At 41.5% G+C, this 25,580-nt stretch overlaps 1 protein-coding gene across 1 annotated transcript in view; it reads left to right on the top strand.

The window, feature by feature from the left end:
• The window catches only part of SPAG1 (sperm associated antigen 1), a 69,735-nt gene that overhangs the window by 28,455 nt on the left and 15,700 nt on the right, over positions 1-25,580 (top strand). Inside the window, exons 10-14 of the mRNA XM_035011638.1 lie at positions 1,744-1,903; positions 14,234-14,605; positions 14,968-15,067; positions 20,285-20,437; positions 24,968-25,134. Coding sequence (XP_034867529.1) covers positions 1,744-1,903; positions 14,234-14,605; positions 14,968-15,067; positions 20,285-20,437; positions 24,968-25,134 — 952 coding nt within the window. The remainder of the gene's footprint in view (positions 1-1,743; positions 1,904-14,233; positions 14,606-14,967; positions 15,068-20,284; positions 20,438-24,967; positions 25,135-25,580) is intronic.

Genomic DNA, 25,580 nt, shown 5'->3' on the forward strand with positions numbered 1-25,580 from the left:
TCACGAATATACACATGGTCCCCAACTTACAACGGCTTGACTTAACAATTTTTTGACTTTATGATGGTGCAAAAGTGATAGGTATTCAGTAGAAACTGTACTTTGAATTTTCATTTTTTTCTGGACTAGCAATATGCTGGGAAGGGGCAGTGAGCCACGGATCCCAGTCAGCCATGAGCTCACAGGGGTTAACCAATATAGTCATAACCATTCTGTGCCCATGCAACCATTGTGTTTTTCACTTTCAGTACAATAGTCAATAAATTACATGAGATATTCATCACTTTATTATAGAATAGGCTTTGTGTTAGAGGATTTTGCCCAACCATAAGCTAATATAAGCGTTCTGAGCACGATTAAGGGAGGCTAGGCTAAGTAAGCATGATGTTTGGTAGGGTAGGTGTTGTAAATGCATTTTCAACTTAAAATGGGGTTGTTAGGACATAACCCCATTGTAAGTTGATGAGGATCTGTAAGAACTGCAAAGAACTCTTAAAACCCAATAATAAGAAAACAAACAGGCAAATAAAAAATAAGCAAAATGTTTGACTGTCAGACTCCACTAAAAGAGATCTGTGAATGGAAAATAAACATTTGGAAAGATGCTTAAGATCATTAGTTACTAGGGAAATTTAAATTAAAATCACAATCCTGGGCGCCTGAGTGGCTCAGTTAGTTAAGCCTCCACCTTTGGCTTAGGTCATGATCCCCGGGCTCCTGGGATCCAGCTCCTGGTCGGGCTCCCTCTCTCACGCGCTTTCTCTCAAATAGATAAATAAAATCTTTTAAAAAAAAATGGGAAGAAACTTTTGGGAATGATGGATATATTTATTATGTTAAAACCTATCAACGTGCATTTTAAGCATGTGACTTTGTCAACTATACCTCCGTAAGCTGTTAAAAATGGGCAATCGGGGGGAAGGAAAATGTTTTGATATATTTTTTTTTCATTCTCATTGGCATAAAACATAGAACTTTCAACATTAAAAACATGTGTCATATGATTTTATTTGTATAACACTCTGTGTGTACATATGCGTAGAAACGTATCTAGGAATGTCAGAATGTCATTATTACAGAGTGGCAGGATTTCAGATTATTTCTTTCTTTCTTTTCACGATCATTATGCTTTAATGGACATGTATGATTATAATCAGACAAAGCAATGAAGTTGTTTGAAAAAGAAAAACAAGATCACCATAAAAAGTGTTGTCCTATGTACCTTTATGCACTTTTTTTTTTTTTTAAGATTTTATTTATTTATTTGACAGAGAAGGAACACAAGCAGGGGGAGTGTGGGACAGGGAGAAGCAGGCTTCCCACCGAGCAGGGAGCCCGATGAAGGGCTCGATCCCAGGACCCTGAGATCATGACCTGAGCCGAAGGCAGACACTTAAGGACTGAGCCACCCAGGCGCCCCTCTTTATCCACTTTTTAGTATCTTCATATTCCTACCTGACAGAATGGTTATATATTTTTTTTATTTTTTTTAAAGATTTTATTTATTTATTTGAGAGAGAGAGAGAATGAGAGACAGAGAGCATGAGAAGGAGGAGGGTCAGAGGGAGAAGCAGACTCCCTGCCAAGCAGGGAGCCCGATGTGGGACTCGATCCCGGGACTCCAGGATCATGACCTGAGCCAAAGGCAGTCGCTTAACCAACTGAGCCACCCAGGCGCCCCCAGAATGGTTATATTTTTAATTAAAGGAAAACGTTTTCTTTAACATGGTGATTATGTTGCAGAAGACCTTGTCAGAGGTTGAGAGAGATCTGAAAAATTCTGAAGCTGCATCTAAGACTCAAGCCAAAGGAAAGAGGATGGTTATCCAGGAAGTAGAAAACTCAGAGGACGAAGGTGGAAAGGACAGCAGAAGAGCACAGGAAGACGGGAGTGGAGATAAGAGTAAGACATCTTTCCTCTTTTGGTTATGCAAAAACCTCCCTTTTTATATGATGAGCTGGCTCAAATTTTCTATTTCTACCAAAATTCTTAGTCCACCAAACTTTTTCTAGCTCTACCATGTAAATCCATAAACAAGTTTTTTTTTTTCTTTTTTTTAGAGAAGGGGAGAGGCAGAGGGAGGGGCGGAGGGAGAGGGAGAGAGAGAATCAAGACCAGCAGCTGAGCCCAACGTTGGGCTCCATCTCATGACCCTGAGCCAGAATCAAGAGTCAAACACTTAACTGAGCCACCCAGGCACCCCAAGTTTTTTCTTAATGTTTTTCTTACTACAATCTCCTAAACCCATTTTTCTTCTTAACCTGGCACCTTTCTCTAGTGTTCAACTCAATTCCTGATTATCATGGTATATTGACATTATTGATAATTTGTAGGTTAGCCTTAAATCCCTCTCCAAGATGATTGTTTTGTATATAGCTACTTGGTTTTAAACCAAATGTTTTGACTTCACAGGGATGAATGCATTGTTGGGAAATTGCTATATAAGTCTCTCAAAAATTTTTTTAAATATGTGAAAGAAATAGATATAATTTCACTTCTGGTATAATTTTTTTAACAGAATCTAGACTAGATAAAGCTTCATCTTCATAATATGTAACAATGACAGTTACATCAGCTTTAAGGGGGAGGATGCGCCTACTCCCTTAACAAGGGTGGGAAGTGTGTCTTTACCCCTTTTCTGAGAGCCCCTGAACAACCAAAGGGAAAGTAACAGTTTTGAAAATTATTCATAGGCAAAAATTAACTTGTAAGCAATCTGACAGAATATTTTAATTTTGAGAGAGAAATATAAAATATTCAGTGCATTCAACTTAAAAAAGTAAAGAAGTAAAAGTTCTAATTTTTTTAGTGACAGGAATATAAATAAATACGTAAAATATACAGCTCAAGACAGAACATTAGTGATATCAGGGTAAAGACAAAGGGACAAAAAAGAAGGGAGGAAGAGAGAAAAGGAAACAGTAGGAGCACCAGGGAGATGGGAAAGGAAGAGAGGGCATTAAAAGGATGAAAAAGGGAGAAGTTAAAGTAAATAGTTTTTCAAGGATTGAGACTTACCTTTCAGACAGATTTTAAATAAATTCTGGCAGCAAATATTGTTCTACAGGTTTATATTTAAGATATCAAGCCAAGTATCTTAAAATTAAGGGAAATCATTTAATATCTTACCTGGAACAAGATACAGTATAAACTAGATCAGTTGATCCTATTTGTAAATTATTATTTAAATATTTACATATAGTAAAAGTGGACTTTTTTGGTATGCAGTTCTATCTAACAGGTGTATAAAATCACGTGACAGGATACAGAACAATTCCATCATGCCAAAGACTCTTGCTGTCCTTTTGGCCAAATTCTTCCCTCACCTCAAACCTTGGTAACCATTGGTCTGCCATAAATTCTTCAAATTTTTGGGGTTGGGGGAGAACACAGTTTCTCCTCTCCCACAGGGACTGTTACGACAATTGTTAGATCACTTAGTGTTGTCCCACAAGTCCTTGAGGCTTTCTTCTTTTTTTCTCACTCTCTCTGTTATTAAGATTGAAAAGTTTCTATTGATCTATATTCAAGTTCACGGATTTTTTTATTCCTGATCCCAAATGTACTGTTGCTCCCATTCGGTGAATTTTAAATTTTGGTTATTGTGTTTTTCCATTCTAAAATTTCATCTTAGTTCTGGTTGTTTTTTGTTTTGTTTTGTTTGTTTGTTTGTTTGATCTTCCACTTCTCTGCAAACTTTTTAAATCTTTCCATTTCGGGAGTGTTTGCCTTTATTTCTTGGAGCATGGTTATAATAGTCACTTAAAGTCTTTGAGAATTCACATCTATGTTATCTGGGGTTTGGTATTACTTAATCATCTTTTCCCTTGCCAAATGTGGAGATTTTCTTTCTTCCTCGTTTGTTAAGTAGTTTTGTACTGTATACTAGCAACTTTAAATATTATGATTTGCGATTTTCAGTCTTATTTAAATCTTACAGAGAATTTTTTTTAAGCAGTTAATCAGTCTGGTTAGGTTTGGGTAACAGTTTTCCTGCCTGATTTCTGTGGACTATGGTTCTAATGTCAGTTTAGTTTCAGAACCTTTGCAATGCTATTTGGATCTGTCCCACCTGTACACCACTCAGTGACCAGCCGTTGTCTGGGCAGTGGTCTTCCCCCATAATTCATTTCTCAAAACTTTTAGTATGCTGTTTAGGATCACATTATGTATGATGTGAGCCCAGGTCATGTGCAATTGTTTTCTTGAGCTCCCCCTTCTCTGTGATTCTTTCCTGCTCTTTCTGGCACCCAGAGGTTTTCCTTCCTATTCCTCTAGTTAGAAAGGCAGACTTAATTACCCCTTTCTACCACACACTTCCCATGACCCTCTGCCTCCAGGACCGAGCAGCAAGAGGACAGAGAAGAACAGCAATGGGAACATTCTTGGAACCACAATTTCTCTGACCAGAGATAAGAGTTCCTCTCCCTCAAAATCTTACGTACCTGTTGGCTCTTACTGCCACTGCAGCGGATGTAGGATTGCCTGGGGGTTGGGATCGGACAGAAAGGAAAAACAAAACAAACAAAAAAGAAACCAAAATTTTGGCACCAGCTCCGGATTTTGGACAGCCTTTGAACCAGGTTAGGAGATGACAGAGGAAAGAAAAATGAGAAGCTCACTGCTGGTCTGGTGACTTTTCAGGTTCTAGGCCCTTTTCCCAGCTGGCCTGCTACCATTTATTTTTCAGTGTCCTCCTTTGGCTACTCCATCAATTCTGTCTCAGGTTTTTAGTTATATTTAGGGGGAGAGATGGGTAGAGTGTGTTTATTCCATCTTGACAGAACTGCCTTTCAGATTACTATTTTTTTGAAGGATTAGCACATTTGAAGAACTATAAAAGTTGCTTATTTAGGTTATTTTATTTAATCCTCAAGGGAGCTATAACCCACACTTTTATAGATTAGGCAATGGAAGCCTAGAAAGGTTTAGTTATTTGCCACATTTGCATGGGCTGTAAATCACAGGGCTAGGACATGGCCCTAAACCTGTGTGACTCCAATGTCTATCTCATAAAAGTGGTTAGTGGATGCCAACTAAGAAAGTACAGGTTCTATAAAATCCAGACTGAACATCACCAGGCTACCTTGTCAAAGAGAGGTAATTTGGTGTTTATCTCCCTCGTGCTTACTGATGTTGTACCAAAACTCTTATCAGAAGCTGAACCTATGCTGAAGAGCAAGTGAGTTAAAGACTAATGTGATAATTTTTGATTAAAAAAAAGGAGCATAGGAACTGAATAGACATTTTTCCAAAGAAGACATTCACATGGCCCATGGGTATAGGAAAAAGATGCTCACATCACTAATCATCAGGAAAACGCAAATCAAAACCACAATGAATCACAGACCTGTACCTCTGAAACAAATAATACATTATATGTTAAAAAAAAAAAAGATAGTATGAAGGGGGGGAATCGGAGGGGGAGACGAACCATGAGAGATGATGGACTCTGAAAAACAAACTGAGGGTTCTAGAGGGGAGGGGGGTGGGCGGATGGGTTAGCCTGGTGATGGGTATTAAAGAGGGCATGTTCTGCATGGAGCACTGGGTGCTATACACAAACAATGAATCATGGAACACTACATCAAAAAAAAAAATAGGGAAAAAAAAGAAATATCATAAAACATAAACAGAAAAGCATACATAGAAGAGCATGGGTGTAGAAAAGGGGTTGAAGAAAATGTGGAAATTAAAGAATGTTAGTTAAGTCTAAAAAAAAAACCACAATGAGATATCACCTCAAATGTGTTTGAATGGCTGTCATCAAAGAGACGAGAGATAACAAGTGTTGGTGAGGATGTGGAGAAAAGGGGACCCCGTGTACTGTTGGTGGGAATGTGAACTAATGCAGCCACTATGAACAACACTCTAGAGGTTCCTCCAAAGATTAAAAATAGAGCTACAATCTGGTCCAGCCATCCCATTTCTGGTTATATGTCCAAAAGAAATGAAACCACTATCTTAAAGAGATATCTGCACCCCTATGTTCATGTCAGCATTCTCAGTAGCCAAGACATGGTAATGTTGCAGTATTTCTTTTCCCTCAGTGCCCGTGGTTCTTGGTCATGCCACTTTGAAGTATGAAGAGATAGACCAGACAGAGCGGTGGGCAGCAAAGCAAGGTTTATTGAGAGATAGTACAAAGCTCCTGAAGAAGGAGGGGATCTGAGAGGGTTGCCACCAGAGTTTCTAAGTCTAGGGGTTTTTACAGGCTTGCTGGTGGGCTGTATTAATCTGATTAACCCTCCACACCTGTCATCCAATCAGGCTTTTGTCATCTATCTATCACGTGGGAGAGGGCTCCTTCCAGGGTGGTGTAAAATCCTTTCAAGGGTGGTTTCCTCTTGGGGGGTGGGGAGGGCCCTTGTCCCTGCCTTCCTTTCTTCCAACTATCCTTCATCAATAACAACCTAAAGTGTCCTTCAGCAGATAAATGGATAAAGAAAATGTGAGACACACACTCATTTAAACACTAGAATATTACTAGGCCACAAAAAAGAAGGAAATCTGCCATTAGCAAAAGCACGGGTGGACCTTTAAGACATTATGCTAAGTGAAATAAGTCAGACAGAGAAAGATGAATACTGTGTGATCTCACTTATGTGTAGAATCTAAAAAAAAGCCAAACTTGTAGAAATAGAGAGTAGAACAGTGGTTGCCAGAGGTGGAGGTTTTTGGGATAAGTTGGTCAAAGAGTACAAACTTCCACCTGTAAGTTTGGGGGAGGTAATGTACAGCATGGTTAACAATATGATATTATATACTTGAAAGTTGCTAAGAAAGTAGATCTTAAATGTTCTCACTATAAAAAAAAAAGGTTATGTGAGGTGATGGATGTGTTAAGTAACCTTACTGTGGTAATAATTTTGCAATATATATCTATATCAAATCACGTTGTATACTTCAAACGTATACAATGTTATATGTCAATTATGTCTCAATAAAGCTGGGGAGGGATTGGAGATACTAAAAGGCCCTCCTCCCACCTAGAGATAAACAGGAAAGGGCTAATCATTAAACAGTGAGTAATTACTATTCTGTGATTAGAAAAGTGAGTCAAGATTGTTGTGTAATTTTTTTTTTTAAGATTTTATTTATTTATTTGACAGAGACACAGCGAGAGAGGGAACACAAGCAGGGGGAGTGGAGAGGGAGAAGCAGGCTTCCCGCCGAGCAGGGAGCCCGATGCGGGGCTTGATCCCAGGAGCCCTGGGATCATGACCTGAGCCGAGGGCAGAGCTTAAATGGGATCATGACCTGAGCCGAAGGCAGACGCTTAACGACTGAGCCACCCAGGTGCCCCAGATTGTTGTGTAATATTAATCATTTAATAGATTGATGTTTCTCTCTGAGTTAGGTGGTTATCCATAACATCAGAACCACAGAGAAACAATGTTCCCATTCAGATCTCCAAGCAGCCAGAGCTTTAAGAGAACCATTTCTTTTTTTTGAGAGAGAGAGCATGGGGGGGGTGGGGGGGGCGGGGCGCATAGGAAGGGTTGGGGTAGGGGTAGGGGCAGTGGGGGAGAGAGAGAGAATCTTAAGCAGGCTCCACCCCCAGTGCAGAGCCCAACACAGGGCTCTATCCCCCAACCCTGAGATCATGACCTGAGCAAAATCAAGAGTCGGAGGCTCTACCAACTGAACCACCCAGGTACCCCTGAGAGAACCATTTCTGATCTTGTCATTTGTGCCCCTCAATAATTATTTTGTAGATTAGGGAATACATAAAGATATGTGAAATTCCGAAAATAAAAATGTCTTGATAGGAATATAAATTTTAAGACTAGTTAGTTCCCTTTTTTCAGGAAAGCAAATCAAGATTCGGTGGGATAAATAGCTGGAAGCTCAGAAGTAGTCCTTTTAAGATAAAATAAAGTCAATAGGACTGTAGTCCTTTTAAGATGAAATAGTCAATAGGACTGTCTTATGCTCACCTCTACCAAGTTCCATTGTCAGAGGACATGTAAAGAGAGGTCCTGGAGCCTTGGACAAGACAGGAGAAATCCAAGTCACTTTTAGGAAATCCTGTTAAAGCAGAGGGAGGTCATCAGGATGGAATCCTTGCATATGTTCCCGCATCCCACCACATTCCAAGAAAGAACTCTTAGTCATGATGGGCTATGATGCAGGGAGCCCTGAAGCCCCTGGGAAAATGCAGCTTTGACTGTTGTGTAACCTCAGCTGATAATGCTGCTCACCTGTAAGCACCACTCGGACTGGCCAGGCCCAGTTCATCCCGACTGAGGTATAACGTAGCCAGTGGATTTGATTTAATAGCTGACAGTTATTGATCACCTGCTCTGTATCAGGTACTGAGACAAGACCATTGACAATTGTCCTTCTAGGGACTAGTTTGAAGAAACACCTATTTGCCAGGCTGATTAGACCCAAGGATTTGAGTTCCTGGGCTTTCTTGGGAACTCCCCATCTATTTGTGTTTTCCTTCGCTAGTGGAGAGCATTTAGACGTGACCATCACCATACGACTAGCTGTCAGAGACTTTGGTATTTATTCTGTCTTCTTACAGAGTCTGTGAGAAGTAATCAGAGGAAAGTAACCATCTAGCCTCCTTTGTCGTGCTGTTGCTTATTCCCTACTTAAAAATGAAATATAAGAAAATTAAATAGTAACTTGCAAACAGAAGAATAAAATACAGTTATTTCTCTTGTCCTAGAATTGGTGGGATCAGGAAGGTGGAAGGGTAGGGATTTCAAGGAGTTAAAACAATAGATAAAATCATGAAAAGAAAGGTGAATGATGTTGACTGTGTATAAGTGAAAAACCACTATCAGTCAGATGCTATAAAAAAATTAAAAGGTAAATGACAAACTAGGAAAAATGGCAAGGAGTTGACAACCTTATGGTATGAAGAGCTTTTCCAAAACAGTAGGAAAATGTTAAAAGAGCCCAGTACCAAAATGAACAAAGCATATGAACAATTAATCACTTACGGAGAAATTAAATGATCAACAAATTTTGTACTGCTAACAAAAAAGAAAATAGATTCTTTTTCTCTCCCATCAAATTGGCCAAGATGGAGGATTAAAAAAAAAAAAAAAAGAAAGAAAAGTATCCTTTGTTGTCAAGGGTAAAGTGAAATAAGCATTCTTCTTCTTCTTTTTTTTTTCTTTTTTTTTTATTCTTATGTTAATCCCCATACATTACATCATTAGTTTTAGATGAAGTGTTCCATGATTCATTGTTTGTGCACAACACCCAGTGCTCCATGCAGAATGTGCCCTCCTCAATACCCACCACCATCTTCTTTTTTTTTTTAATTGAGATAGGATCCATATATCATAAAAATCATCCTTTTCAAATTCAGTGGATTTTAATATATTCACAAGGTTGTACAACCATCACCACTGTCTAATCCTGGCACATTTTTATCATCACAAAAGAAATCTCATACCCATTAACAGTCACTTCCATCTCCCTCCCCTGGCAACCATTAATCTACTTTCTGTCTCTGTGGCTTTGCCTATGCTGAATATCTCATATAAATGGAATCATACAACATGTGGCCTTTTGTGTCTGGCTCCTTTCACTTAGCATAATATTTTCAAGGTTCATCCATGTTGCAGCATGTATCAGTACTTTACTCCTTTTTATGGACAAATAAACTCCGTTGCATGGATAATACCACATTTTCTCTATCCATCTGTTGATGGACATTTGGGTTATTGCCACTTTTTGGCTCTTCTGAATAATGTGGCTATGAAATTCATGTACAAGTTTTGTGTGTGTGCGTATGTTTTTAATTTTCTTGGGTCTATAACTAGGAGTAGAATGCTGGATTATATGGTAACTCCTGTTTAACTTCTTGAGGAACTGCCAGACTGTTTTCCAAAGTGGCTACACCATTTTATAGTCCCACCAACAATATATGAGGATTTTAATTCCTCCACATTCTTGCAAATGCTTGTTATGGTTTGCCGTTTTGATTATAGCCATTATAATGTGTGTGAAGTGGCAACTCCTTATGGTTTTGATTTGCATTTTTGTAATGACTTACTATGTTAAGCATTTTTCTGTGTATATTATTATTGTTATTTGTGTATCTTCTTTGGAGGAATGCTTATTCAAGTCCTTTGCAGCCTAATTTAAGAGTTAGGTTGTCTTTTTGGTGGGTATAGTCTGGATACTAGACCCTTGCAGGTAAGATATATGGCTTGCACATAATTTCTCCCGTTCTGTGGGTTGTGTTTTTACTTTCTTGATAATATCCTTTTACACAAAGTTTTTAATTTTGATGAAGTTCAATTTATTTTTTCTTTTGTTTCCTGTGCCTTCGGTGTCTTACATAAAAATCCATCACCAAATCCAAGGGCATGTAGATTTACCCCTTTGTTCTCTTCTAAGAATTTTATAGTTTTAGTTCTTATATTTAGGTCACTGACTTATTTTGATTAATTGAGGTAGGAAGGGAGTCCAGCTTAGCTTTTTCTTCAGCACGTAAAAATCCAATTGTCCCAACACCATTTGTTAGACTATGCTTTCCCCATTGAATGGACTTGACACCCTTGTCAAGAATCAACTGGCCATAGATGTATGGGTTTATAGAATCTCAGTTCTATTCTATTGGCCTAGATGTCTATTCTTATGTCAGTGCCACACTGTTTTGATTACTGAAGCTTTTGGTAAGTTTCAGAAATCAGAAGTATAAGTCCTTTGATTTGTTCTTCTTTTTCAAGATCATTTTGACTACCCTGGACCCGTTGAAATTCCATATGAATTTGAGGATCAACTTTTCCATTTCTGCAGAAAAGGCTGTAGAATTCTGATGGGATTATGTCAGATCTGTAGATCACTTTGGATATCTTTTTTATTTATTTATTTATTTATTTATTTATTTATTTATTTATTTATTTATTTATTTGAGAGAGAGAATGAGACAGAGAGAGAGAGCATGAGAAAGGGGGAGGATCAGAGGGAGAAGCAGACTCCCTGCCGAGCAGGGAGTCCGATGCGGAACTCGATCCCGGGACTCCAGGATCATGACCTGAGCCGAAGGCAGTCGCTTAACCAACTGAGCCACCCAGGCGCCCCGATCACTTTGGATATCTTAACATTAAGTTTTCCTATGTATGATCAAGAGATATCTTTCCATTTGTTGGTTTTCTTCCAGTAATTTGTATTTTTCGGTGTATAAGTCTTTCACCTTCTTGGTTAAATATATTCCTAAATATTTTATTCATCTGGCTGCTACACTATATGGAATTGTTTTTGTAATTTTCAGATTGTTCATTGCTAGTGTATCATGTACCCTGAAACTGCTGAATTTGCTTTTTAGCCTTAGTAGTAGTAATGTGTGTGTGTGTATTCTTTAGGATTACATATACCCTCCAAATATAAACACACACACACACACATATATACATAATATAAAATATAATAATCACATCATCTGTTAATAGTTTTACTTTTTCCTTTCCAATATGGATGGTTTTTATTCTATTTTTTCTTGCCTAATGATGAGGCTGTATAATGTATAATGTTGAGTATAATGTTGAGTAGCTGTGGTGAAGACAGCATCCTTGTCTTGTTCTGAACTTCAGGGGAAAACTTTGAGAATTTTACCGTTGATATGATGTTGACTGAGTTTTTCATAAACGTACTTTATCATTTTGAGAAATTTCACTTCTGGTCATAGTTTTCTGTTTTTTATCATGAAAGGGTGTTGGCTTTTGTCAAATGCCCATTCAATGTCAGTAATGATCATGTGGTTTTTTTCCCCTTATTCGATTAATGTGGTATGTTGTATATTGATTTTGTACTGTTGAACTACTTCCTGAGATAAATCCCACTTGGTCATGGTGTATAATCCTTGTACTATGCTGTTGGATTTGGTTTGCTAGTGTTTTGTTGAGGATTTTTGCATCTACCAACTACCCAGACTCCTGAAGGCTACTGAAGTGAGTCCTCATGGCTTTAGATCTAATGGTTGTCGGTAGGCTTTAGGCGGCTGATACTGCTGGCCATCCCTTCTTTTGATATTTGTTATTCTTGACTCCTTCCTCCCTGAAATACTCTTTCTTCTTGGTTTCTGAGGCAGGACTCCCTCCTGGGCTTTCTCTCATTTCTAGATACTCCTCCATCTCCACTAAAGATTTTTCTTATTATCATCCTTCACATGTTAGTATTTCTTTTTTTTTTTTTTTTTTAAAGATTTTATTTATTTATTCATGAGAGACAGAGAGAGAGAGAGAGGCAGAGGGAGAAGCAGGCTCCCAAGGAGCAGGGAGCCCGATGCGGGACTCGATCCCAGGACCCCGGGATCATGACCTGAGCCGAAGGCAGACGCTTAACCGACTGAGCCACCCAGGCGCCCACATGTTAGTATTTCTTAGGGATCCTCCGGAAGATGGGAGTGACCTCATCCACACCCAAACTCCAAAGATCCTATTCATGTTGGCAACTCCCAAGTCCACTGGGACCTACTGCAGACTCTAGAGAAGGCCACTCCCCTGAGCTGCATTTGGAGTCACCTCCCGAACAACTCCGATGGAATGTCCCACAGGCAGTACAGTACACGCGCCAGGACTCACAGGTCTTTGAGGATCAGGCCTCGGCTTACCTCTAGAGACTATCAGAGTTGTTCAAGGACCTTTCAGTCTTGAGGAGAGAGGTATGCCTTTCAGTTCATTTCACTTGAATCCCATACACCAGTTATGCTGATTTCTAGCTCTCTGTGCTCTAGGACAGTCTTTAGCTTTTTCCGTGTGTCTTTGTTGCCTTATTTATAAAGTGGGGACGATACTACTAGGTATGAGGATTAATGATAGTGGAAAACGGTGTATGCAAAAATCTTGACTCCTATTAAGTTCTCAATAAACTGCACCTATTTAGTAATAGTACTGGTCAGACGTGAGGGCATAATATACCAGGGAATGGAAAATACTACTAAACTGTCTATTGTTTCTGTTGACACTGATCTGGGCTTTCATCTGTTTTTATGCTGGGTGGGGACTTGAGCAGCAGATACCAGACGAAGAAGACTGGAGTCTTGCTCTAATAATCCTACTGGGTCCAATCTGGGGATTTATTGCTATAACAAGATCTTTTTATTCTTTTCATAATGAAGCCTCTTTTGGTTATTACACTGTATAGAAACCCATACTTACTAATTAGTGTGTTTTTACACTCAGTGCTTGCCTTAAGGTGACCATCCACTGATTTTCACTGAAATACTCCTGCTTCTCTATTCCCCCTGTCCTTGTGGTTCAAATCCTAGCTTTACCATTCATGAAACACAGTGGAAAATATATCCATTAAAAATCAGGTTAGAGGAGCACCTGGCTGACTCAGTCCCACTCAGTGGTGCAGTATACGGCGCTTGATCTCCAGGTCTTGAATTCAAGTCCTACGTTGGGCATGGAGCCTGCTTTAAAAAAATCAGATTAGAATTTGTTAAAACAGAAAGCTTGGAAGTCTCTGTACTTAAGTGTTTTTTCTAACAGTTCTGTGAAATAATTAATTGCTTTGTTTTAAATATTTTTTGCTTTGTTTTAAATATTGATAAGACACCCACCAATGAAATATTTATACATCATTTTCATATTTAAAAATAATAGATTAAAAAAATCCATTATTAAAGCTATGATTAATGCCTGAAGTCTTTCGATCAAGATAAAGGAATTTAGCTTGAATAAGACACTGTTATGGAAAATTTACTGTTTTTTAAAGCTCACTTTAAAAACTTGGTGCCTATTTTATGTAACTTCTTTGCTCAATTCATTTTAAAATGGTCACTTGGATTTTATTTCACTTTCAAATTATCTTTCTCTCCCAGTTCTTTACATTAAAAGGGTACCCTGATCTTGGGTGCAATTATCGTATTCAAGCTTTGGTAACTTCATGCTTGGGGAGAAAGGTACGTTTTTTTGTAAGCTGTACCTGGCCACGGATGCTTTGACTCAGGGAATGATTTTGAGAAGCCGTGCTCGCGTTCCAAGCCCGTCGGCGTTCAACGAGTTAACTACGGGTGCCTCCCGTGCGTGGCCCGGGCAGCGCGCGGCCCGGCGGTCAGCCCCCGGCAGACGCGCGCCTGGAGGTGCCGGGAACCGCGCTGCCCCGCCCGCGGGGGCGGTGCCAGCCCGGCCTCCGCCGCGACCCGCCCCCGCGCGCGTTGCGCCGCGCGTCTGCGCCGGGCACCCCCGCGGCCACCGCGGTAGGTAGTTTCTCCTGATGATGCAAACACTCGCTTCCCGCATCCACTTCCCACAGAGGCCGCGGAGCCGGCGGGAGCCGGGAGCGCCGCGGAGCCGCGCGCCATGGGCAACATCCAGAAGAAGCTGACCCGCAAAAGCGAGGGCGGCAAGCGGCCGGAGAGGGGCGCGCCGCGGCGGGGTCGGGAGCTCGGACCCGGCGCGGACAAGCGGGCCCGACCGCGGGCCCCCGAGGCGGCAGGCAGCGCCAGCCAGCACCCGGGCAGCGGGCGGGGCGCCGGGGACCCTGCCGCCGCCGCGGCCCCCGTCCCCGCCGCCACGCTCGGCCCCGCGGGCTTGAAGAGCCAGGGCAACGAGCTGTTCAAAAGCGGCCAGTTCGCCGAGGCGGCCCTCAAGTACTCGGCGGCGATCGCGCAGCTGGAGCCTGCAGGTAGGCGAGAGCTGCGCCCGCGCCTCCCCGGACCCTCGGGCTGCGGCTCTCGGGACGTGTAGGGCCGCCGCCCGGATGACAGGCGCTCGCGTCCGGGCAGACCGGACGGAGGGCGGGGCGGGACCGACCTGGGCGCGCGGCACCTCGGAATGCGTAGCATGTGCCCGGGCGGGGCGCGTCTGCACGCGTCCCTCTCGGCCTCGCCCCCTGAGGCCCCTGCGGGCACCGGGCGCTCCCCGGCTCCGCGTGAGGGGCGGTCCGTAGGACGGCAGTGCCCCCGGAGACCTCAGTCGTCTCTTCGTGCTGGGGAACTGTGATTGCGCTCCCGGAGTTTAACCGTATTTAATTAAATGTGATTTTAGGAGGTGGAAGTGCAGATGATCTAAGTATCTTATATTCAAATAGAGCAGCGTGTTACCTAAAAGAAGGAAACTGCAGCGGCTGCATTCAAGATTGTAACAGGTAAACTGCGCGTTTTCAGGTTTGTCAAGAGATTACCATTTCAGTGTGATGAATGAATGCAGTATTTAATTTCTTACCGAATTTTCTTCATGGATCTAATTTCTTAGACACTTTAAAGACATGTTAATTGAATTATACCGAAAAATGATACATTTTTCTGCTTCATATATACAAAGACAGTTGATAGAAGAATGCAAACTTTTTTCATTTACACAGCCGTCACTTTAATCCATGCTCTTTTCATGTCAATTTTAGACTTTTGGAGAAGCCTTTCATCTAGTCTCTTTGGCTCCTCCACTGTAGCATCAGAACGACTTTTCCTGAAGCATTATTTTGTGTTTCAAGCAGGTATTCAGTGGCTCAGTGTGGTGTTGCAGATAATTACAAGCTCCTCTTACCTCCTTGCCCCCCAAACAAGCTTTCTGCTCTCATTTGGGCCACTGTGATGCCCTCTGCACATCTTTGCTTCTGAAATCCCTGCTCAGCTGCCCCCTCTTCTTTGCCTTCCTGGTCACCTCAGGCTTCCTGGTCACCTGCATGGCTACACCCCTTGCACGGTCATTCTCACACCTGTGGGTACTTGTGTTATCCACGACAGTGGATTTTCAGCTCCGTGAAGTCAGGAACCGTGTCGTAGATCGCTTTGCAAGCACTATAGTCCCCCGTGATACTCAACAAGTTACATACTGAGGTTGGTGAATGTATTTACATGAATAAAAAGTACTGTTTTCTTCCACCATTATGTGATAAGCCTGCTTCAGGAGCCCTTTGGAAAGAAGCTACTATTAGTGCATCTAAAAAATAACTTGTGTGTCCTGGCTTGACCCTCACAGTCCTGGTTTACTCTTCTTGTCTGGTAAAATTACTAATATTACCCGTTTTCACTCTCAGAAGTCCTAGGTTGAACAGTAACTTGTGGACAACCTCATTATAAGAAGAACAATTTATTATTTTTTTCAGTGTTAGTATCAGTATATTGATATGGGTAAAAACTTGCCAATTTCTGTGTCTACAGTTTAAAAAGAAGGTGTTGAGGGGCTTGGATTTTTTTTTTTTTTTTGCCAATTTTACATATTCAGATTTAAAAATAAATACTATTTATATTCACTTGGCCCTGACTGTAGACCCGTCCACTGTTGTGTTGGCTCACACTACTTAATACGTTTTTAGGAGCTGGTTGAAGTCAAATTGGTAGCTTGAAATCTGCCATGGTTGGAGTACTAACACCATGAAAATTGGCAGGCACCTCAAATCTGGGTTTTTCTCCTCAGGAGAGCCAGTTGTTAAACATTTACCATTGCACTTAACTAGTAAGACCATGTGAATTTGTGGAATATCAAGTACCTTGTGGTTTGCAGCCAAGAACCTTCACAGCACAAGTGTCTGTGGCCAACACGTTAACCTTCAGATTTATCTTAGGTCTTGCTACAGTGAGTGAGTTCAGGACTACAGTTCAAACTTGGGAACCGTACAGTTAGGGCTACTGCAAAACAGTGGAGTCACTTTATCCTTAAGTGAGATAGTTTAAGGTAGCAGACATTTTCTTGCTAAAATTTGTTGTGTTTCAGTGTAGATCTGGGAGGAAGTCAAAGATGGGATTCCAGCCGTGGTGTCTAAGGAGGCTAGAATGGAGGTTTGTCTGGAAGGGAGAGCAGGAGACGGCCTGGGGAGGGGGTAGGGGTGGAGGGAGATGGGCGGTGGTTTAGTTAAGATGTCCTTAGATAAGAGCTGTGTTCTAGGCCAAAGAATCCTGCTTTGCTGGTCAGTACTGACCTCTCTGGAGCCCGACCTACTTAGATGTTTTCTTGATACCTGGCATATGAGTCCCAACATAAGGGGCATGAGGTGATTTTACTCCAAAGCAGTGAACCTCAAACTACTTTTTTTTTTTAAACTGTTTTGTTTTTTTAATTTATTTGACAGAGACACAGCGAGGGAGGGAACACAAGCAGGGGGAGTGGGAGAGGGAGAAGCAGGCTTCCCGCCTGCAGGGAGCCTGCCGTAGGACTCGGTCCCAGGACCCTGGGATCATGACCTGAGCTGAAGGCAGACGCTTAACGACTGAGCCACCGAGGCACCCCTCAAACTACTTTTAATGCCAGAAAACTTGATTTGCGTTTGTAAACATGTTGAAATAAATATTTAAATCTGTATGAACTAGGAATCATTTAGTAGCAGAAATAGGACTATTTTCACCTCAAGAAGATTACATACATTTTAATGGAAGCCTATGTTTTAGTTTTTCACTTAATTGCTCTTTGGAGAGTTGTTAGTGTGCCCATGAGCCCTTATTCTAAGACAAGTGGTAGCAGGAGTCAAACTGGAAAAAAAACTCAATCGGGGCAAACTTTAAAATAAGGGAGACGGGAACCTATGAATTAGCTTTCATAGATTGACCTATGAGAATAACTTAATGTAGTTTGGGGGAAAAGTGTTTAATTTTACACATCTGAACTCCTGGGGCCTCCTCTGAAACACTTACTCTGAGGTGTATCCCAGGGGTATGCTGAGAGGATCTCTGTTGGAAGTATAAGGGGGATTTGAGGAGCTCAAGGGGCTCTGGGCTTTGTCCCTCTCCTGACCACAGCATCTCCATGTTTCTATTTTAGGCTTCGAGATAAACCATGAAACAGGGCAGAAGTTTAAAACCATTATCCTAGAAATTGCTTTATGTTCTCAGAATTGTTTATCAGCTTAAAAAAAAAAATCCTCTTCCCATCTGCCAGAGAATCTTTTTGGGTTATCTAAACTACACCAAAAGAATCTTTCGGTGACTTTCCATTGAGGATATTTTGACAGACTCACTAAAAATGAACATTGCCTGGTAATTTTCTGCTTTTGCTCCTCTTTGCTTCTCTCTGACAGGCTTCAAATTACAAGACTCTGTAGGGTCTTAACTGTATTGACTTGAATAGTTAAACCTTTGTGAGCTCTGGCTTAAAAAGTTCTCTCTGTTTTTATGAATGAATGCCCTTTTTTTTTTTTTTTCCTTAGTGGAATTTCCATTTATAAGCTCATACTCACTTTCAGGATTGTGGTTAAAGAGAAAAAACCTTGCATTTACTGGGCTGGGAGTGCTAAAAATTAAATGCATCATCTTCCTCGGTGTTATGTTCCACGCCTACCTGGGCTCTGTCTTGAGTGGCTGAAAAGCACCTTGGGCGTTGGAAGTCTGTGGTGACCTGGGGTAGTTGTGGTGACATGGGGTAGTTATGTGAGTATCGTACATGTTTGTCATCTGGGTTCATGTTGTTAATATCCCCCAAGCATGAAACTAAGCTAGATTTAAGGCAGTGGTAATGATGCTCAGAGATCGGTTTTCTATTAAGTAGGAGTTTTTACTTGATCTTAGTTTTACTTTTAAAGTAACTTTTATTGGTTATAAAAGTAATACATATGTGTTAGAGAAAAAAATGTAAAGCCCAGTACAGTACAGAGGAGATCATTAAAATAACCCCCAGTGGTAACACCTGGGCAGAACAAAATTGGTTAGATGATAGAGCACTGAAGCTCGTTCGTGACGCCTGTATGGTGCGGAGCCGGGGGGGAAACCCCCTTTGCAGTGGAGTGTCTGTACAATGTGGAGAATTGTGAATGACTCCAACGAAGTTCCCTTATTGATAGTGCTTTTGGATGCGTGAGGGGGGCAGAGCGTAGGTTCGCTTGTGGGGCATGGGGTGTTTGCTGAGTGCCTCCTGCGGGCCAGGCGCTGATCTCAGCCGTGGGGACAGTCACTGCCCTGGCTTTCCTGAAGCTGAAATTCAGAAGAACTGCCCTGTGGGCCGATCAGGCTCAGTTCCCCTCCGCCTCCTCACCTGCAGCATGAACGGATGACCTTGCCGGCTTGGGCAGTGCGAGGAGCGAGTCTGCAGTGGTTCGCACCTGGCAGGTGCTCTGTCAGCATCCCCTTGCCAGACCCCTGTAGACGGGGATAGACAGCAGATCCCCAAGACTGTTGGAGAACAAGTAAAGCAGGCCTCACTCGTGCTTTCCCTGAAGGACGTTAAACATGTAGCAGAAGAGTGAACCCGAGGAGCAGACCTGCCATCCCTGGTGTGGACAGCCCAGGGCAGCAGACAGTCCCTGGTGGGGTGTGTAGAAAGTAGGCTCTTGCTAGGATTTCTACTCGCCGTGCTTTACAATTTCAGTTAAGTTCGTTGAAACGAAGAGTGTGATAGTTTTCGTACGTAATTACAATCTCTGGATTTGTGTGCTTTATTTCAGAATGTCATGAAGTCCGTTGTGTAGCGAAGTAGCTTTAAACAGCTACTTCAAACAAAACCAAGGAACATAACCTTGAAATACATCTCTAGTGATGTTGGAGGTACTTCATAGCCTTAACAAATGCAAGATGAAAATTCCTGACTTAACAAATCGTCATACACTTACTTCCTTGATTCCTTCTGGTCCGTTTTTGAAGCCCTTTGCCAGCAAGTAAATCATAATAAACTGACCTTTAGGGAGCTGATTTTCAAAATGTAATGCAAGTTTTTGTGGTTCTGTGCTGAGGTGCCTTATTAAACACAGGTGCGAATGAAAATTTTCCTCTTAGGGCGCCTGGGTGGCTCAGATGGTTGGGCGTCTGCCTTCGGCTCAGGTCATGATCCCAGGGTCCTGGGATCGAGTCCCGCATCGGGCTCCCTGCTCGGCAGGGAGTCTGCTTCTCCCTCTGCCTCTCTCTCCCTCTGTCTCTCATGAATAAATAAATAAAAATCTTTAAAAAAAAAAAAAAAGAAAATTTTCCTCTTAATCCATCAGTAGGTAACAAGAATCTATTGAAAGCCTACCTTGTATTTGGTGCCATGGTGGGTTCTGTCAGGGCTGGGGGGGGAGGGTTTAGGGTATTGGAGAGGGTGGAAGGAAGGAAGTAGGGGCACGTGGGTGGCTCAGTTGGTGCATCCGACTCTTGATTTCAGCTCAGGGCATGATCTCAGGGTTGTGAGACGGAGCCCCTGTGGCGGGCTCCACACTGGAGTGGAGCCTGCTTAGGATTTTCTCTCTCCCTCCGCCGCCACCCAAAGTATATAAAATAAAGGAAGTAACCTCAAGTTTGATTGTTCTACTCTGAATTTGCCTTTCTAGTATATTCCTAGGTCCTTCGTATGAAATGCCAGATATGTTTGTGTTTGAAAGTCCAGTACTACAGTGTATATTCAGTTAGTATAAGTTAAAAGAATAATTTTCAAAACAAATGACATGTAATATTTTTGTCTTCAGGGCTCTGGAACTTCATCCATTCTCAATCAAGCCTCTTCTTCGTCGAGCAATGGCCTATGAAACTTTAGAGCAGTATCAGAAAGCTTACGTGGATTATAAAACAGTGTTGCAAATAGACTGCAGAATCCAGCTAGCAAATGACAGTATTAACAGGTAAGCCAGCCTGAGGCGGTGCCTGAGGTCTAGTTGTTTTCTACTGGAATTACGTGTTTTTCTTCCTCTTTTCCAAGAACGGTGTCAGAGTGTAGACATGTCCTCAGTTACTTACTTTGCATGCATGATTTTCACTCCCATCAAAACCAAACAGTTCTCTCTCTCTCTAACTTAATTTCTAACTGTCCTATAATCCATTTTGAGTTGTCCTCTAACACCTTTATATTTGTTTCCTGGTCCATTAATTACTGTTCAGTAATTTTTTTTTTTCTTAAGCTCAGCGTATAGATCTTCTTTGCTGTTGTGAATGCACAGAACTTAATTTTAGTATTTGTAAATATCTGTGGCGTTAGGAAGGTGTTTCCAGTGATGATGTAAATCACTAGTAATTCTTTTTTTTTTTTTTTTTTAAGATTTTATTTATTTGACAGAGAGAAACACAGCGAGAGAGGGAACACAAGCAGGGGGAGTGGGAGAGGGAGAAGCAGGCTCCCCACAGAGCAGGGAGCCCGATGCGGGACTCGATCCCAGGACCCTGGGATCATGACCTGAGCTGAAGGCAGTCGCTTAACCAACTGAGCCACCCAGGCGCCCTAAATCACTAGTAATTCTAGCACAAGATCCAAAAATGTAGTGAAAACTGCCATATCGAATCTTCTTCTCCTACAGGGTTTGCACATGCTCAATGCACCACCTCTGTCAGTGGAAGCGTAACTGTTGTTTCTCCTCAGGAGAGTGGATGTTTTCATAAGCCTGCTAGATTTTGTGTTATATGCCCTTTAAATAGACACTCATCTAGGATGAGTATTAATTTATCATGGTGAAATAGCAAAAATTTGGATCTAATTTATGTTAAGACCTATTTACCCCCTGAGTGAGCATGGGAAGGTAAGAATTTCCAGACTTCATAAATTGCTTTCAGGTGAGATTAAAAAATGACGAGTTGAATAATATTTCTAGTTATGTATACTATTTTCTGATCCCATTTGTCCAGAGTATAGCTTCTTATGTGTGTTACACTGTGCCCCGTGTTGGTCTGGCCTGCCCTGCCCCCCCCCCCCCCGCAAAAAGACAAAAAGCAGCAAAATAACAATCTCTGTATTTAAGCAAACCAGAATATAGCCAGGGGGAAAAACATAAGACAGATTATCCCCACCGGTGAAAATATATTAGTAAGGTGGGGAAATCACAGAGAGGCCAGGCCCCTTTGGTCTGTGTAGGCTTCATTTGTTGGAGAGCAAGCGCCTGAGGTGGTCTTTGAAGAGCACTGATAGGAGGAGACCTTGAGCAAAATTGTGCAAGATGAGAATGGCATGTTTTAGATTAATTCATATCATAAAATCATGCCTTACCTCCCCACATGGTCCCACCGCACTTTGGAGAAGACCATTGGAAAGATCTCTGTGTAGAGCGAACAGCCATTTCCTGGAGTGTCCACTCTCGTCACGTGGAACCTGTCTGATCCCAGCCTAACTGGAAGAAAGGGATATGCATTGGCAATTGGACCTGGGGCCAGATCAAGCCTTGGGCATTCACAGCCTCCTTGCTCTTGAGCTTGAAAATCGGGCAGCGTCACCTGGGAGGTCTCAACCATTTGCCCTGTGGCACAGCTGCCTTGCTGAAATGTCATCTGCTGCCTCCTCATATGTGCCCGGAGGCTCTTTTCCCCTTTTTTTAATTAAAAAAAAATTTTTTTTATATTTTTTTAAAGATTTTATTTATTTAAGACAGAGAATGAGAGAGAGCACATGAGAGGGGTTAGGGTCAGAGGCAGAAGCAGACTCCCTGCCGAGCAGGGAGCCCGATGCGGGACTCGATCCAGGGACTCCAGGATCATGACCTGAGCCGAAGGCAGCTGCTTAACCAACTGAGCCACCCAGGCGCCCTCTTTTCTCCTTTTTTGCCCTGTTAGTTCCTCCCTGTCCTTTAGGAGAGGACCTCCTTCCTCTAGGAAATGACTTTCCCTGATAGACCCAGCTCCACCCCACCATACATGTATTTTAGGCACCCTTCCCACTTCCCCCAGAACACCGTGACCTCTATTATTACCCAGCTCCCATATCGTTTGTAAATTCTCTGTCCCTTTTTGTAAAATTATTTTTCTCTCATTCTATTGAAGGTTCCTTGAGGTCAGGAATTGGGTTTTATCTGTCTGTGTGATTGAAGTACCTCTTACAGCAGATTCACTCAGTAAGATGTGTTGAATGAATTCATTCTCCAACAGAGAGCACAGTTCACTCCTGTGGTCGGCTTTTAATTTGCCCATCCTCTGTCCCCGGTCATCTCCAAGGTAGTTGGGCAAGTGGGATCTTCTCCCAGAGCTCGGCTTCCTGTGAGACAAAGCAGGAAGACAGCCGAATTAGCCGACAGAGAGGAAGGGCCTGTTGGAAGGTGTTGGAGGAAAGTGGGTTCATAGTGATGGGCCGGAAGGTTTGACGGGAGAAATAGTTACCTGAGAGGCTGTGATTACTCCTCTTTCTGAACCTTGTGCACTATATATTTTGAAAAAATTGAAGTAAAATTCATGGAACATAAAATTGTCTTTTAAAGTATGCAGTTGAGTGGCCTTTAGTACATGCACACTTGTACAACCCACCACCTCTCTCTAGTTCCAGAACATTTATCATCCCCAAAGGAAACCCTGTCCCTATTAAGCAGCCATGCATTCTCCCTTCTCTCAGCCCCTGGCAACCACTCATCTGCTTTCTGTCTTGTCGGTTTACCTGTTCTGGATGGTCCCTGTAAATGGAATCCTAGAGTATGTGCCTTTTGTGTTTGGCTTTTTTCACCTAGTGTGACGTTTTTAAGGTTCATGTTGTAGAATATGTGAGTGCTTCCTTTCTTTTTATAGCTGAATAGCATTCCATTGTATGGCATAGCATGTTTTGTTTATCCATTCATCAGGTGATGGACACTGTGGTGGTTTCCATCTTTGGGCTGTTGGGAATAGTCTGCTGTGGGCATTCGTGTGCAAGTGTTTGCACACCTGTTTTCACTTCCTCTTGGAGTATACCTAGGAGTGGAATCGCTGGGTCATGTGGGAATTCTGTGTTTAGCTTTTTGAGGATTGCGTTATACTTTTTATGTGTATTCATGAAGGTTCGTTTATACAGATTGACTTTTAAGATTCATTCACTTTTTAATCGAACGTTTCTTAGTGATACTTTATAAGAAGATGAGGGGGCTTTGTCTGGTTTGGCCATATATGTTTTTCTGTGAAATATCCATTTTTTAAATTTCACTGTTCCTTTTCACGAATCCCATATTTATGTTTGTTTTTCCGTGTGAACAACAGCAGCTTTTTTTTTTTTTTTTTTTTTAAACCTCTGTGTTTATATTTTGTTTCTGTCTTCCATTAACCATGTTCCTCTTTTCCTCTCCAGGAATCTTATATGTTAAATTTCCCTGCATTTACTTATTTACTCCCTGGCAACACATCATCTCTTTTCAGCTGCTTCTTCCTTCCTCTCTGCTGGTAATACAAGTTTTGCTTGAAAATTCTCTTTTCTAAAGCTTTTTTTTTCCTTCTGTAGTTGTGGGTGGTCTTACATTATTTTTTAAAGTTATTTTCTTTACACTAAGATAGGTGATATTTGGTTCGCATAACCAAAGATCACTATTGAAATTTCGGTTTAAGAAACTGTAAGAAAAAGTATGTGGATTGTGTTTTTCTCTGTATAAATAGAAAACTATGCACACAAGAAGTACTATTGAGTTAGATAACTTGAATGCATTCTACTAATTACCTGTAAATCCTCTCATCTTGGGACACACCTTTTTAAAATCAGTTCCATTTCAAAGACATAGTTCAGTTTTGTTTTTAAACGTAAATATGATATTTTGTATGTTTAAAATGATGACAAAGGGATGATGGGGATGTTAATCTGAACTTTGTGATGGCCATTAGTAAACATCAATAGTATAAGGGCCCTCCTATTGGACTCCAGTATCCTGTCCTTTCATCTTTATGCATATGAAAACACAGTAAGTGAATAACATTAAAGACAAAAAAAAAAAAAAAGGCAAGGTAAGAGTATCTTAGCCATATGTAAATGCTTTAAGGAAAAACAATATTCTACATGATAGCTTGCCCTCATCAGTTTTAGCAGCTGGTCTTGTACACCTCTCCTTGGTGTATAGTTTGGGCATAGAAATTCTCAGGTGTTTTTGATTATTCTCAAGAGTAATGCATTATCAATTTAGTAATTATATTAAATGTTATGCGGGACATTTCTTTTAGGCCTCCTAAATTTTACCTTTATATTTCGCTTTTTATTGCATATACATTGAAAAAATTTTTAGACCTTCATTTTTTCTCTTGATACAGAAAGGATCTAAAGTTAACATAATTTTGGGCAACTTTTAAAAGTCCTTTTAAAGACAGTTTATGGGGACAGCAGATAGCTCAAGACTGTGTTTTCTATAGAGAAGTACACAAACGCAGTGTTGTAAATCTTACTGTTGATTTGAGCTTCAGTGATATAAAAAACAAATGGCATGATTAAAAGAGAAAACTCATTTTTTTTTTAGAATAACAAGAATTTTGATGGATCTGGACGGACCAAGCTGGCGGGAGAGGTTGTCCCCCATTCCTGCTGTGCCCACATCTGCGCATTTGCGAGCTTGGCAGCCTGTGGCAGAGACGCCCCCCAGCCAAGGGGGGGATTCCTGCAGCCGGCCCCAGCCCGGCAGCACAGGTGGGCGAAGCCTACACACCCTTCTTTTCAAGGTTACCTTGAGCTGCGTGTCTGTTTTCACAGGAAAGCAGAAGGATAAGGGCGTTAACTCAGGCATCAGACCCTGGTTTAAGACCCTGTTCGCCCTCTTTCTAACTAGAGTCTTAAGAAGTTGCTTCCCACATCCAGTGTCCTAGTGTGTATGAAAGGGGGGAATATGAATAACTGTCTTGTGGCGTTGTTCTCAGGAATAAATGGAGATATGCATACAAAATACTTAATAAAGGTTTAGTTAGCATTCATAAGAAAAAGAAGTAGCATGTAGTTCTCTCTTAACACCTGCATGTCGCAGGGCTTAAAGTAATAAGATCGGTGTGTTTGAAATAATAGAACAAAGTAAAACGCTACAACGTAAATACCTAGCAGGTATTTCTTTCTGCCTTATATCATAGTTATTAACATACCTG

This window comes from Mirounga leonina, unplaced genomic scaffold (assembly GCF_011800145.1).
Source record: "Mirounga leonina isolate KUSES-001 unplaced genomic scaffold, KU_Mleo_1.0 Mir_165, whole genome shotgun sequence".
NCBI classification, from domain to species: Eukaryota; Metazoa; Chordata; class Mammalia; order Carnivora; family Phocidae; genus Mirounga; species Mirounga leonina.